The 15964-nt window shown below is 39.9% G+C and overlaps 2 protein-coding genes across 4 annotated transcripts in view; one reads left to right on the top strand and one right to left on the bottom strand.

The window, feature by feature from the left end:
• Positions 1 to 7001, bottom strand: part of Dnajc15 (DnaJ heat shock protein family (Hsp40) member C15) — a 94018-nt gene extending 87017 nt beyond the window's left edge. Inside the window, exons 1-2 of one of the 3 annotated variants that reach the window (XM_074043325.1) lie at positions 6878 to 7001; positions 1134 to 1202 (exon numbers count right to left, since the gene is read on the bottom strand). In XM_074043325.1, the coding sequence (XP_073899426.1) occupies positions 1134 to 1202; positions 6878 to 6910 (102 nt within the window). In that variant the 5' untranslated portion in view covers positions 6911 to 7001. The remainder of the gene's footprint in view (positions 1 to 1133; positions 1203 to 6877) is intronic. The other 2 variants (XM_020167205.2, XM_020167207.2) reach the window with 2 other exon arrangements.
• Epsti1 (epithelial stromal interaction 1) overlaps positions 6988 to 15964 on the top strand; it is an 89474-nt gene continuing 80497 nt past the window's right edge. The window contains exon 1 of the mRNA XM_074043323.1: positions 6988 to 7304. Within this exon, the coding sequence (XP_073899424.1) occupies positions 7135 to 7304 (170 nt within the window). The 5' untranslated portion in view covers positions 6988 to 7134. The remainder of the gene's footprint in view (positions 7305 to 15964) is intronic.

Below are 15964 nucleotides of genomic sequence, written 5' to 3'. Positions count from 1 at the left end.
CCCCCTGCCAGCAGGAAGCAGCTAAGAGACCGCAGCTTCACCCCAATTCCCTATCCTCAGCCCCTACCCCCATCATTATTAAAGAAAAAATGGGGGAATGATAGAGTAATAATGTCACCATTTTGTGAATCAGCCAAAATGGCAGTCCTGCCCTTTAACAGAAATTCCTGTGCTCTAAGACAGCCCCACCCCTACCAGAGACTACCACACATGCACTAACTTCCTTAACCTCCCCCTTCTATAAAAGCCATGCCTGGCACAGAGTCTGTGCTGCGCCATCTTTCCCTGGCCAGCCTGGTGGTTTGAGCTTGCCATTAAACCTTGCTCTTGGACGGGAGACTTTTCTCATGAGCTTTCTTTGTGAGCAGTGTTTTTCCTAACAGATAGGGTCTCTTGAACTATTTGCCCTGGCTGGCTTCAAGCTGCGATTCTCCTGATCTCTGCCTCCTGAGTTGTTAGGATTATAGGCGTGAGCCACTGGGCCTGGCCAATAATGTCTATTTATATTGCATCAAGGTGCAACTTATGAACCACTTTCACATTGTCTCCATTGGCCTTTGCAAATCCCTAAAAGGTAGATAAGACAGGTAGTGGTTCTGATTAATATTTCCATCTTACAAATGAAGCAACCAATGTTCAGAAGGTTCTGTGGTTGTCTAAGGTCACAAATGCCTTAAATGACTTTGCCAGATCTCAAGTTTGGGTCTTCTCCCTTAGTGCCCACATCTTTTCCCTTTGTGCTTCATGTTCTCTGAGATACCCAGTGATTCTTACAAAGGACTACAATGAGCACTAAACTGTTAGCTTGGGATTAAAATATCAGGACTATAAGTAGTTCCCTAAAAGAGATAGTTTTTGAAAAGGCACACGTGTTGGAAAAAAAACTGGACAGTGCTTTGGAGAGTTTCTATTTGATTCACCTATCTCGACTAAAGAAACCTGTCTGGGAATCTCCCTCCAATGTTGCTTACAGAGTCTACAGAAGTTTTCCCCACAGCTAAGGGAAATTCTTTCCATTCCTGCCACCAGCAGAGATCTTGTGACAGCTACTACACAGTGTGAAAACCCAGAGGTGGCAGCTGCTATCTATTCCTCAGATAGGAATTTACAAATAAGGAAATTTAGCCACTTACCAGAGGAAATATCATTAAAAACACATTTCTACATCCCTTGATTCCCCAAGTGATAGTATTCATTGTCATCTGAAAAACAGAATAAATGTTTATCTTTCAATTATTAAGTAGAATTCTTGGTATTGTATTATAAAGCTCACTGTTTTAACTGTTAAAGAAAATGTATTTTAACACAAATTTAGTTTGCTACTCAGGAAATCTTGGTAAGTGTGAACACCACAGTCATTGTAATGAGAATGAATATAGAATGTTTAAATCTGTTCAAATTACCATAAGAAGGGGAATAAAGTAGAAAGGAGAAAAAAAAAGAGGGGATGAACCAATTTGGGTTATTATACTTACATACATGAAAATGTCATGATGAAGTACCCTATATAGCTATCTGAAATGAAAATGCCATTTTTCAAAAACAGAAAACAAGAAGGCAAAACAGGTCCTGTCTGGGGGATTGGCACCAGTGGGAGGGGGAAGATACAAGGAAAGGTTTGAGAGGGGGAACTTGAAGGATGGACTGCAGGAGGTCCCAAAAGGTGATAATTGGCCAAGGAGACACTTCTTCCCAGGAAATGTCTGTCTGTACCTTAGAGCCATCTCCGCCCTCGGGCAATACACAAAAAAGGCTATAAAACCCAATCTCTAACCTGACCCAGGGACCACCAGTTTCTGGGTCCCCCTGCAGCCTTTTTCTTCTCTTTTCTACAAATAAAATCTTTCTGACCTCTGCTGCTGTAGTCCGCCTGTGCTTTCATTCTCAGAGCGGACCCAAGAACCCTGAACACCTGAAATTTCTGCACGTGTCATCTGTGCATCAGTTTTTTCAAAAACAAAGAACAGGAAGGCAAAACAGGTCCTGTTTGGGAGACTGGTACCAGTGGGAGTGGGGAGGATATAAGGAAAGGGTGATGGAGGGAAAATATGGTAAATATTATGTACTCATATATGAAAATGGAAAAATGAGACCTGTTGAAACTATTTCAGGAATGGGGAAGGGGGATAAAGGAGACTGATGGAGGGGGTGAATTCAACTATGATATATTGTAAGAACTCTTGTAAATGTCACAATGTGCCACTACAATAATAATTTTTAAAAACAAAATACTGTCATTGTGGAGATCATTGGATTATGTAATTATTGGTGTGTTAAAGTTTTTATTAATGTTGGTTTGATAGGCATAGAAACTTTGACATAACTGTTTTGGTTTTAGAAAACAGTACAATGCTGGTCATTGGAAAATTTATAATAAGCAAAAATCATTTCAAATCGTGAATTTTGTCGAAGATATATTCCCTGGCAGTTATCTTCCAGAATGTAAAAAACTAGGTTTGGAAGACCTAAATTCAACATCTGTTTCTGCTACTAATTTGTACACAACCTGGAAAGTCACTGGGTTTCCCTAAGTTTCTGTTTTTTTCATGTTTAAATTGAACTGGTAATACCAGCACTTGGGAGGTAGATTTTGAGGTCAGCCTGGGTTACATGGTGAATTCAAGGCCAGCCTGGGCTACATATGAAGACCCTACCTCCAAAAGAAGAAGCAGAAGAGGAAGAAGAAGAAGAGGAAGTTATTATTTTTTTTCTTTTTGCAGTGCTGGGGTTTGAACACAGAGCCTACACCTTGAGCCAGTCTACTAGACCTGTTTTTGTGATTGGGTTTTTTAAGATAGAGTCTTGTGACCTATTTGCCTGGGCTGGCTTGGAACTGTGATCCTCCTGATCTCTGCTTCCTGAGTAGCTAGGATTCATAAGCGTGAGCCACCAGTGCCTGGCAGCCTTACACTTGCTAGACAGGCACTTTACCTCTTGAGCCATTCTGCCAGCTAAGTTAAGTGATCTTGAACACGAAGTTGGACTAATAAATTCACCACAATAGCTCCCAAAGTCTGACATAGCAAGTGGTATATGCTTATCATTCAATAAATATTTGTTGCATGAACTTGTGATGTATTTATAATTGTGGCATTCTATAATAATTCTATGGTAGAAGAAATTTTTTAAAAATATGAAACTGTCACAATACAAACATACACACAAATACAAAAGAGATGCTAAGTATTAATTGAGTTTTATATAACTCCTTTGTAAGAAGGTGGGGGAAGAAATCCTTTAGGGTAACTGCTGTTTAATCTTACTGTCTTAATCTAACTTCCCAGTGAAAAGTCAAATTTAAGGAAGCATGCCTTTTTAGAATTTTCAGAAACTAAGACTTTTCTTTCTTTCTTTCTTTTTGTGATACTGGGGTTTGAACTCAGGACCTACACCTTTAGCCACTCTGCCAGCCCTTTTTTGTGAGGGGTTTTTCAGGACAGGGTCTTTTGAACTACTTGCCCATGCTAGCTTTGAACTGCAGTTATCCTGATCTCTGCCTCCTGACTAGGTAGGATTACAGGCATGAGCCACTGGCACCTGGCCAGAAACTAAGATTTTTCATTGAGATACTTTATGACAAGAAAAGTATTACAATTTACATATCTTCATCCATATGCTGATAAAGGAGCAGCCTGACAGTACTAATTTAAAAATCTGATATATATTTCCATTTATTTTCTTGGAAGGTAAAGATACATGTAGACATGTTAGCAGTAGGCCAAACTGATGAAGGTATTTCAATTTGATCTTATCTCTTAAAGCTCATTGGCTAAAATTCTCACTTTATTCCTAAATTTCCACTCCCCAACAATGCCTCACTTTATAGCATTTCCCTTTGCATAATTTTTTCAGTTCTCCTTTTCTTTTCACTCAGCCTCCCTCTTCCTCAATCAAAAAGACTTTGGCTCAGATTGAACTCATGTACCTAAAGGAATGAATAAATGATTATTTCCCAGAGGCAGTGATATTCTAAAAGAAAGCCATTTCCTAAGTGAATGTCTGGCCAAATTTCAGGCAATCTCACTAGATTTCAGGTCTTTCTCATGTCCATTTAAACATATTCTGTGTAATAACCTGGTACAGTGGTTTTCAAACCTTAGCAGGCACAGAGCTCTTACATCAAAGAAAATTAGGCAGCAGCCCAGGGTATAGAAGAGATAAGGAGCTAAACTACTTGGTTAAAGCAGGGATAGGGACCCCAAACCTCCTATGAGGGGGCCCTCCTTCTGTCAACCAGACATCTCTGCAGAGGTACACATCCCAGAACAACCCTGATAAAAAGCCAGCCCAGACTCTCACACAAATATACATATGGAAGGTGAAAGCATGATATGCAAGCAGATAACCCATTCTCCATCAATCTAAAGATGCTTGTAGCTGTGTACTGCAATAATAATCAGTCACTTTTATTTTTTTGGTAGTACTGGGATTTGAACTCAGGGCCTTGAGCTTGTTAGGTAGGAGCTCTACCACTTGAGCCATACCTCCTGCTCCCCAGTCACATCTTTAACACTTATGAATGTGGTGAAACAAGGAGTGAACAGAGTAGGAAATGCAGAGTTTGCCTATTGTCCTGTTTCTATTTCATGTTTGGAATTTCAGTGTGGGATATGGTTGCATTGTATCATACATATGGTCAGCTAAGTGTATTCTTGAAATCAACTAGCTCCTTTTGGAAAGTTGGTTTTCCCCTAACTTACTTTTTCCCTTACTCAAATGTTAGATTTGATCTAACCACCACAAGAATTTTCTGCTTTGAAGAGAAAGAAAGAATTCCAATGGTATTTTCCCAGCAGAAAATAATTTGAAGAACGGTCCTCTTTTTTTTTTTTTTTTGGACTCCAGACATGCATTTCTCATACCACACACACACTTCAAACCCTATAGTCCCTAAAGGAACTCTTTTACCTTCCCTCAAAACTTGTCCCTCCTCTGGGTTGATGGTTAATTCACTCTGCAATTGCTCTATCACAAGCCCAAACCATAAAGTCACCATTAAAACAATTACCATTAAGTTGCTGGGGCTTTAAGAGAAGCATGTCATAGGTCAGGATTTTTCAGCCCTATCCCTATGGATGTTTGAGGCTGGATAACAGTTTGTCCTGGTGGGTGGGGAGCTGTCTGTGCATTGTAGAATGCTTAGCAGGATCTCTGGCCTCCCTCATCTAGATACCAATAGTCCCATCCCTTCTAGGCAGCACAATAAAAAATCTGTAGGCATGGGTAATTGAGGCAAAATTGACTCCATTTGAGAACCACTGATGCAAACCATCTCCTCACTATACTCCACAAGTATTGAAAAGTCATGTCATGTTGCACAGATGAGCAAATGGGGCCTCTGAGGAATTAAGAGACTTGTTCTTGGTCATGTGGCCATAATATAGCAGAGCTGGTCTCTAAGTACTGCAGAGGTTGTGCCCCTTTCCTCTGCTGTCTCTGGTGCCCAGTTCTCCCTTGCCTCTCACTTTGTATCTATGCTAACCCTCCACTTGGAAAGTCTTGAATTTTGCCCCCTGCTTTCTATTTCCATGCAACTCCTTAGCTCAGATCTCTACATCATAGTTTATCTTCTTGATTTCAGGCTTTTCATTGTTCAATCTACCTTTCATATTGCTAGGAGCTAGCTTTCTCAAATAAATATTATTATATATCTACCCTATTGAAAAGCCTCTGTTGCCTTCCACATTGCCTATAGCACTGGTTCCCAAAGAGTGGTCTCCATTTGTTGGAAATACAAGTCCTCAGCCTCAGTCCAGAAACTCTAAGGTGGGTGCCTAGATATCTGTGTTAACACACCCATGGTTCTGGGTGCTCACCAAAATTTGCAACCTCTGGCCTACTCGATAGAGTTCTAACAGCTTTGGATGCCATAGCAGCCATGCGTCCTTTCCTACAGTGTGTTTACTACCTTCCCCCCTCTTTTCTCACTACACATTTGCCACCTTTCAACTTCATTCTTTTGTTAACTATCCAACATGTATTTGTCTTTCTTTTCTAAGCACCAAAAGTAAAGCAAGATAGTCCAGTTGGTGGCTAGATGACTGGGGCTGGGTATCCCTTCCCCAACCATACCATGGCACCTGGAATAATTGTACACACCAAGTCATTTTTAGCCACCAGTCCCTACCAGAATATCTCCTTCCTAGTGAACTCTCATTCTCAAATGCTTCTTTTCCTGAATTACTCAGAGGGTCAATCCTTAGTTCCCTGTGTGTCCACCGACCTTGCATCTGCCTGTCATTTCATTTATCCCATAGTGGCATTAGCATTTAGCTGTCTCCTGGAATACAGGAAGAGCCTCATGCACCTTTACACAGCCAGCATTGTGACTGTGGTGATCAGTGGGGCATACATCAAAATTATCTGAGAACCTTAAAAAAGAAAAAAAGAAAAAAAAAAAAAAACAATGCGGGAACTCATCCCCAGACCCATGGAAACAGTCTTGCAAATTCCTAGTTTTAAAAAATCATCACACCATAGTGGAATTGTTGTATAATGTCCTGCACAGAGCAGGTGTTGGATATTTCTTAAATGTTTGGTCAATTACTTAGCAAGGCTGAGAATCAGGCCTACCTACCCCTCAGCTTGTTTCTCTTTCTTTTGATTTCACTTTCCATTTCCTCTAACTTGGAAGTGTCTGCATTGTAAGAAACAGCCGTTATTACTAATAAACGGCGATGTTTTGTATAGTTGAGATTGGTTGATGACCTGTTCTCTGGCATCTCCAGGTAACACTGGTCACAGTCTCAAACATCCATCACATTAGGAATACCTGTTAAACAGGTCCTAGAGTACTTTCTAGGATTCTAGTCATTTGCACTAGAACGGCTGACCATGTTACCCTCTAAGGTGTCTGTGAGGCCTTCAGTCAACTCACCTGTGGCTGGGGGCAGCCGGCTCCCTGCAGCATCCCTGCGGGCGGGCTCAGCCCAGGCTGTCAGCCTGCCGAAAGGTCAGAGGGCGCAGGTGCAGGATGAAAGGGGAAGTTCTCTGGGGCGGGCGCACCCTGCATCTGGTTAGGGAGAAATCGAAACTCAGCTGTTAAAACCGCTGCCCTGCGCTGTGGAATCGAGACTCGCCGAGCGTCCCAGTCCCATCCGTCCCGCACTAGGGACCGCGGGCGGGCTCTGGACCATGTACGGCCGCAGCAGGGTGGTGGGCACCGGGCTCGGCGCCAACTCCGCCTCCCGGGACCCCGATGAGCGGCGCGGGGAGCGGGACCCTCTGCAAAGCCACGGGCAGGGCCTGGAAAGGACCCCCGGGGGCCCAGCGAGGGACACCTTGGGGGGCGCTGGCCAGAGGAGGTGAGCATCCTTCAACCTTTCTTGGGGGGCGGGAGCCCTGGCCCCAGACATGCTCCCAGGCCTTTTGTTGGTCTTTGGAGTTTGAAACCATAGGGGGCGGAAAACAGGATTTTTGAGAGAATGAAATATCATTTACCTAAATAAAATCATCCATGCATTACCTTACCAGACCTTGAACTGGCCAGATGGAGTGCTTTACTGAGTATCCTAGCACCTTATTGTGTCTTCTGACTGGGCTACAGGGTTCTGTAGAACTTGCCTGGGTACTTACTAATTTTCCAAATATCTTCAGAATTCATACTCTAAAAAATTATGAAAATAAGTTTTCTTTTATTGTTATTAAAAACAAAACAAAACAAAACAAAGAACAAAACGGGTGCCCTAAGTAGAGTCACTACATCAGATGCCAGGGTGAGGACCAAGAAAGAATGTGATTCAGAGGATCCAACTGGTGCCCTCAGGGGCAACTGGGGTCCCAACCCGAATTCCAGAGCTACTGGAAGCTTTCTGGGACCAGAGGAATGGAGCTGGGAGAGTGAGGACAGGAGCCACTGAAAGTTGAAATGTGCCCTCAGCAGAACAGATAGGTGGCATTTCTTCTTGGTCTTGGGTTCAGGGACTGCATTGGTGTCCTGGAAACGTGTTTTAGACAGTGTCAGTGACCCTCTCTTTCCTCCCAGTGGAAAGTGCTGTTTTTACTCAAAACTACAGTATGTAAAGACATTGCTGCCTTTGTAGTGCTGCCTCTATTGAAATACAACTGACCAGTTTTATTTTTAGTTTACCCCCTTTCCAGTGACTTCTTTGTCACAGGAAGGACAAACACTGGGTGCTAAGGAACATTATATAACCTTGTGACCAATAAACAGTAGCGTTTCTTCGTCTCTCAACTTTTGAAAGTATTATGCCTTTAATGTTATTCAGCTAGGGTGACCTTTAGATGGGGGGGATGCTCTGGAAATCAATTAGAGAGCAATGTAACTGAGCAGAGTAATTGGCATTGCACTACAATAGAGCCTCATTAATTTCAAGTAACCTACATATCTATACACTGCAGGATTTAATAGCAACACAGGTCATGGACACATGGTCTCATGCCCATCAGTGTTTAGTGATAAAAATCATTTACATGATTTTTTTCTATCAGAAAGCATCTATTTAGCTGGTCGTGCTGGCACACACCTGTAATCTCAGTTCTTGGGAGGCTGAGGCAGAAGGATCATGAGTTCAAGGACAGCCTAAGCTCAAAAAACAAATGAAAGCATCCGATTTAGATATAACTACTTCTTTGTGTACCCATGTCTTCTCATAAGCATTAGCAGTTGCATCCATCTATTTTCTTATTTGACTATAATTACTCCAGCATCCAGCTGGACCAAATTGTTCTGAGAGGGGTAGTTTTCCAATTATCCAGGCCTCGATAGCCTGAAGACTTCAGTGCGTGATATTTTGTGATTTCATAGAAGACTTGCAAATAGTAAAGAAATTCCTGGAAAATGAATGCTTCCTTTTTTTCAATGTGAATCAGCTGGAGTTAGCAGAGTATTTATTATAGGATACATTTCCTTTTAGGTTTTTAACATCTAAGATCTGGTTTGGACCACTCTGAATTTTTACATCTCTGTTTCTCACTTATGTCTACTGTCTCACTTGTCTCATTTAATGGAAGTGGGAAACCAACTTCCAACATCTCAGTAAAAATAACGAAAGGTTTTATTTATTTTGGGTAAAAAATTAGAAGCATTTTCTGATGGAAAATTAAGAAGAAAGCAAGAGCCAAGCACAGATGGCTCACACCTATAATCCTAGCTATTTGGAGGCTGAGATCAGGAGGTTTGAGATCAGTCTGGGCAAATAGTTCATGAGAGCCCATCTCCAAATAACCAGAGTAAAATGGACTGGAACGATAGCTCAAGTGGTAAAGCACCTGCTTGCAAGCATGAAATCCTGAGTTCAGATCCCAGTCCTATCAAAAAAAGGGGATGATAAGGCTAAGTGCTTTCCTAGTGATGTTTCATTTGTTCATTCATTGCTCTTATTTATATGGCAAAGGGTTGAACTTTGACCTTATTTGTATGCATTCTTCTATTAATTCCTTTGAGCAATGTATCCACTGTGGGGTTTAAGAACATGGACTTTCATGGTAGATGGACTTGGGTTCAAGTTCTGATTCTGCAGATACTTGCTCACTGACTAAGAGGCTTAGCTACTTATGCCTCAGTTTCCTTATTACATGAGATGTCAACCAAGAAGCAAATACTCAGTTAGATGCTGGGAGCTGATAGCCTTGAGTTCATCTAACAAAAAATTATTGACTAAGTAGTATGTTGTCACCCTTGAATTGAGTGTTTATACTTTGAAAAAACACACATTTAAAACACCTAATTACATATAAACAAAGTATGATAGTAAAAGTCTACAGCAACCACTTAAAATCAATGATTCCGAAGGACTTCTGACTGGCTGTTGACATGGCAGAGTTTTTGATGTATTTGGATTTAAGTAATTATAAGTATTTGCTAATTCGGACTCGTACCTGGTAATTTTTATCTTGTTCCTACATATTACAAACTATGATCACAGGTTTAAAGAGTGAAAAAGCTTATACAAAGTTGTAATGCAAAATGATCCTTTATTCTACCTTTTAATATTTTGCTCGTTCATAAATATTTTAGTAGTATATCACATCTAGATAGATATAAGACAAAAGCAGAGTTTTAACCTAGTTTCACCCAATTGTGAGCAAATAGATTTATTCAGATACTTGTCTATTGTCTTATCAGAAAGTAGTCCTTTAGCTTGGTGTTGTTTGAAGGAAATAAAAAGAGATTCTGGAAATGAAGTCATAATGTAGAATTTTACTATACTGCTAACTTTAATGTAATTTATACACAAATTCATTTTGCCTTAACATTTGTGGCTTCTTTTATATGGAGCATTATAGCGATGTAAAGATGAGCTATAATAACAGCAAATCCTTACATAGTGCTTACCGTGCAGTAGTACATCACATATGCTAACTCGATCTTCACAACTCCATAGTAAGAAGAACTCTATCTCAGCTCTGGATAATTTAAAGTATAGGAACAAGTAACTAACAAAAAAAGAAAACCTTATAAAGCTTATTATGTAAGTGACGGGACAGACATTTCTGAGGTAATTGTACAAATGAATCTTCATGTGTATTATAAAGATGCTAGTCTTGGGAGCAGGAAAATCATTCCAAAGAAGTGATGTTTGAGCTGGCATCAAACTCAAGATCTTTCTATTTCCATCTCTCAAATGCTGAGATTAGAGGTGTTCACCACTACCCCTGGCCTGTATGTTTGTTTTCTGACACCAAATATGTCTAACACCAACTAACTGTGTGACACCAACTGATTATTCTATAATTCATTATGACATTAACTACCCACAATTAGTGCAGTCCTCCCAAGTTAAGTGCTCAGTCCCATAAGATTGTCCTCAATTGAGACTGCAGACCAGCTGCAAATAGGGTCCCCAGCCTATTTGTACTTCTGCTCACTAGACTATAAATTTGTGTGTTCCACAACCTCTCTTCTTCCCTAGGTTTGATATTTCACTAGAATGAATCATAGAACTCACAGAAACCACTATACTTATAATTTATTATAATGTATCCAACTGGGAAACAGCCAAGTATAAGATATACTTGGACAAGGTACTGGGGGCAAAGTTGGAGGGCAGTGTGCAGAGGGCTCTGTTCTCTGTAAGCTGCCCTCTTACCACCTTGATGTGTTCACCCTGTAAGCTCCCCAAACATGGTGGCTTAAGATTTTTTTTTTAATATCGCCTTTATTATGCAGGTATATTGGCTAAATCATTGGTCATTGGAGATTGAATTCAATCTTCTGTTCCACTCCTCTGCCCAGAGTTGGGGTGGGGCCAAAGGTTTTAATCATCTAATTATATAGTTGGCTTTTTCTGGCCACCAGTACCCATCCTCAAACTACTAGGGACCCCTACCTTGAGTCATCTGTTTAGCACACAAAAGATGCTTTTATTCTGAGTATTCAGGTTTGGGAGCCTGGTGCCAACCAGGGACAATGATCAAATATTTATTTGTTTATTTATTTGGCGCTGAATACAGGCAAGCACTCTACCACTTGAGCCATGTACCCAAGCCTTTTTGCTTTATTAATTTTTTAGATAGGGTCTCAGACTTTTTTGCCCAAGGCAGTCTCACACTACAATTCTTTTACTTCCCCCTCCTGAGTAGCTGGGATTGCAGAGCAGCACCACCTCATCTGGCTGTGAATGCCACAGTGTTGAGTACATATTACATCCTGACCATGACAGTGAGATACTACCTCATGTCCATTGCTCATGTACTTTTTATGCATATTGGGTAAACACACTTTTTTTTTCTTTCTTTTCCCTTGGGGCCCAGGGGACGTTCCCTACTTTCACTACTCCAACTTCAGTGCTTCTCACCAACTTGTTTTGCTTGGGGGAAGGAAATAACCCTTGTAATAGACACTTTTCCTTTCCTTCATTGCAAAACTCTCAAGAGAGAAGGGAAAATAAAAGACCTGGCAAGAGCACTTACTAATGGTCAACTCCTGACTGCATTTGTGTTACATGGTATAAAACATTATTTGAATAATATAAGATGGGATATAAGATAGGATAGATGATAATATAGTCATTAAGTTTTAATACTAATTCCATTTTTATAAATATCACAATTTAATGTAGATTAGAACCTTGAAGTATGGTTTCTTATGTCTAAGACAGAACTTCTTAAATCATTCATGACTCACCTTAATTACAGCTATAAAATAGTCTTAAATTAAGTGCAAGTTTTTACAAAGTTGTTAGAGACTCTAGGAACTGCTTTCACTATTTCTTCCTTACTGGGTACTCTGGATTTCAATTTCCTTTCTCCATATGATTGTAAGAAAATAAGCTTTTTCCTATGGACACTAAGTGGTATGAAATTGTCCAGCTTATTACTCCTTCCTGGAGATCTTGAAAGTTCATTTTAGTGTTATGAAGTAATGGTACCTCCAAAGAGAAGATCTGAGATCGATTCTAATGAGTAATTTTCCTGTTGACTCAATGTAGATGACTATTTATTAGCAGATTACTTAACTCAATCCCTAAGCAAGGCTCATAAGCGGTCAGAAAGTTTGTATTGTAACAGACAGTATTTAACTTTTAATGATAATGAAATAGTTCAATGAGCTGGGTAGGTGTCTCAACTATTAGGAGATTCCAATATGAAAGTAATTAGTGAGCTCTGCCTATTTAACTTATCTTTGAAATGATAAATGTGATGAAGCATTGCAATACTGTGGTAGCACAAAGTAAATTAAATGTGGCCTGGAATAAACTGAGTACCCTGAAAAACCAAAATAAACATTAAAAATAGTAATCAGTATTTCATACATCTCAAATGCTTAACCACGCACTAGAGCTTGTGTTAAGCTTATGCACATTATTGAATTCCCTCTTTGAAATAAACACTTTACTACTTTACAGATGAAGAAACTGAGTCTTGGAAGATTAAATGATTTTCCAAGTCCTCATTGCTTTTCTTAATCACGGAACCATTTCCCAAATGTGAGTCTCTGAAAGTCTAGGTCCTGACAATGCTGTGAAGCTGGAGGAGGAAGTGACACAGCAGCTAGCCCGTGTCCTATTGGTTGTTAATATTTACATCAAGGCTAAAGAGAATGCTAATATAGAAACAGTAATGTGACATTTATTTACAGCTGCAGGGGAGGAAAGATTTCTTTCCTGGTAGAGCACCTGCATAGCAAGAGTGAGGCCCTGAATTCAAACCACAGTACTGCGCCCCCCACCTCAAAAAAAAGAAAAGGAATAAAAAAAGATTTCTTTCCTTCCTCATCTTTAGGTTGGAGCCTGAGACTCCTATAACAAAAGACAGATGAACAAAGACAAGCATACAATTTTATTGAATAGCAGCTTCATATGACATGGGAACTTTCAGAAATGAAGACCCGAAGAAACAGGGAACTTTTTGTTTTTTTTTTCTGTGGAGTCATGGTTGCACTATGTAGCTGAGGATTGCCCCAAATTCACTCTGTAGCCTGGGTTGGCCCTAAACTCATGATCCTCCTGCCTCAGCCTTCCAAGTACTGGAATTACAGGTGTGAACCACCATGCCTGGCAGGAAATCTCACTTTTTACTCAGGTTTGAGGAAAGGTGAACAGTCATGCAGATGTATGATTGATCACAAGATCCTTCCAAAGATGGTAGGATCTAACAGTAACGACAGAGAGTTAGCAAGGCTGTTTGTGCAGATTCTTCTTTATGTATCAGACCTTCTTCATTGCCTGTGGATATGGGGAGGTGGCTGCTCTGAAATGAGGTCCTTAGGACCTACATTAGAGATAGTTTAGAGAATTATTTTATGGTCCACCTCAAGGAGTGGGGGAGGTCAGAGAGCTCTTCTGCCTCCTCTGTTTTCATAAATGCCAACATGCCATATTTTAGGGAAGTTTGTCCTGAACCCTTTTAATGGCTTGGCTAAAAAAAGAGTTTGCAAGAGCCAGTTTCTGCAGGGAATCTCCTTTGCTTCTTTTCACAAATGACAGAGAGCTTGGTGGCTTCCTGCTAGACCAGTTCTGTCACTGTCACTGTTTCTGAGCAACCTCAACCACACAGTGACTTACGGTAGTTTTTTCAGACTTCTGACCACAGCCTACAGAGAGCAATTTGTCTGATATCACGACCTAGCAGATGTGTGAACATATAGGAAGGTATATATAACTGAAAAGGAATTTCACAAAACAATTCTCACCCTTATTACATGTGGAAATTTTCTATTTTTAGTCATTAAAAATAAATCCATTGAATTGATTTTATAACCCATTAGTGGGTTACCACCTACAGTTTGAAAAGCACAGTTCTATGCATGGCAGAAGAGACTGTTAGAGTGGATAGAAAGAAAAGAGATTTCAGTTTGATTAAATCAAATTTACCTTCCTGTTTATAGAGAAGGTAGAAATTATGGTCCTGTTTAGAATGTATTTCCAACTTTTCTTTGTGCTGCATTTTCCTCAGTTTGGTAAGCATTTGCAGTCTGCCAAGTCTTGGGGAGCAATAATTTTTGTTCAAATACAGTATCATCAAAAATGAATGGATATTTTTCATAGTCTTTGACAGCTGAAACAGTGAAACAATAAATCAACAGGATGATGAAAGCTTGAAAACACATAATACCTATAATCAGTAGAAGTATAGCAGAAATGAGAAAAAATGAAACTTAGCTCAATTACACAGTCAGGTTACTTACTTCAAAGTCAGTAGAGTGCTGTAAGGTTATACATACTGTTAAGGTTAATTGCATCTATTCAGAATGTATTTGAATCTGAAACAAAAGATTAAGAGGAAAAAAATAATCAAAGGGAAAAGATTGTTTGAAGGGTCTGTTCCATATCAGAAAATCAGCTGGTGAAAGATCCTTTGTTCTGTAATGTTTGTAATCCTCTCCCCCACAAATATGAAGACTTAAAAGGCAATCCATTAAAGTCCAGTAGAAAAACTGAAGACATTTATCATTGTTAAAATTCAAAGGCTAAAACCAGGAGTGGGGGGAATTCCAATACTCTGGAGACTGAGGCAGGAGAATCGTGAGTTTGAGGCCAGTCTGGGCTACATAGTGAGACCTTCTCTCATTCAACCAATCAACCAAACAAATAACAATCTTATAACCATTATGCCCTTTGATTTCTACTGCCAAGAGAAGGTGATAGGTAAGCTATGTGTTCTCTTTAATATTAAGCATGTAGTAGGTATAATTAGGAAAACTACTTACAAAAGAAAGAATGATATGGAATTGTACTTAAAATTGTTATAGTATATAGAAAACCTAGATTGGATGGAAATTCACCCAGATAAAACTATAATTGCAGTCTTTGAGAGGTGGGATTGTGAGTGACTTAAAATTTGTGTGTGTATGTATGAGAGAGAGGGAGGGGGGAGGGAGAAACTGGGGTTTGAATTCAGGGCTTTGAGCTTGAAAAGCAGGTGCTCTACTGCTTGAGCTACACTTCCAGTCTATTTTGCCAAGATTATTTTGGAAACAGGGTCCTGTGAACTATTTTCCTGGTGGCCTCAAAACTTAATCCTCCCAATCTCAGCCTCCTGAGTGTTAGGTAGCAGGTAGACATAAACTTACCACGAAGAAAAACAGAATCATTGTAATTAAACTTTCCAACTCCACAGATGGCCATTCTCTGTTAAGATCAAAGTAGCCCATCAAGACCCAGGACATCACAGGATGCTTTGAAGTTTGTCACTAACCTAAAGCTTAATCCTTTTTTTACTCAAGAGAAAGCCATGCCCTAGACATCAGCTAGGCCTGGGGCTGGGAATTTACACAGGTAATCTCTTTAACTTAATAAGATAAGTAATTTTTTTGAATTTTTAGCAAGGATTTATTTTAGTTTAATAGGATAAAGTACGGAGGGGGAAGGAGAAAGAGAGAGAAATATTTCCTCTTCCTTATGAAGGAATGGGAACAAAGACTCCAAGTAACTGATTTCTTTACCATTAAGCTATATCCTTACTATTCTCTTGGAAATGACAACCTCCTTGGGGTTTTTTTTTCTTTTTGGCAGCACTGGAGTTTGAACTTAGGGCCTAATGCTTGTTAGGCAGGCACTTT

Source organism: Castor canadensis, chromosome 10 (assembly GCF_047511655.1).
Source record: "Castor canadensis chromosome 10, mCasCan1.hap1v2, whole genome shotgun sequence".
In the NCBI taxonomy this organism is placed as follows: Eukaryota; Metazoa; Chordata; class Mammalia; order Rodentia; family Castoridae; genus Castor; species Castor canadensis.
This window is presented reverse-complemented; position numbering and strand designations above follow the sequence as displayed.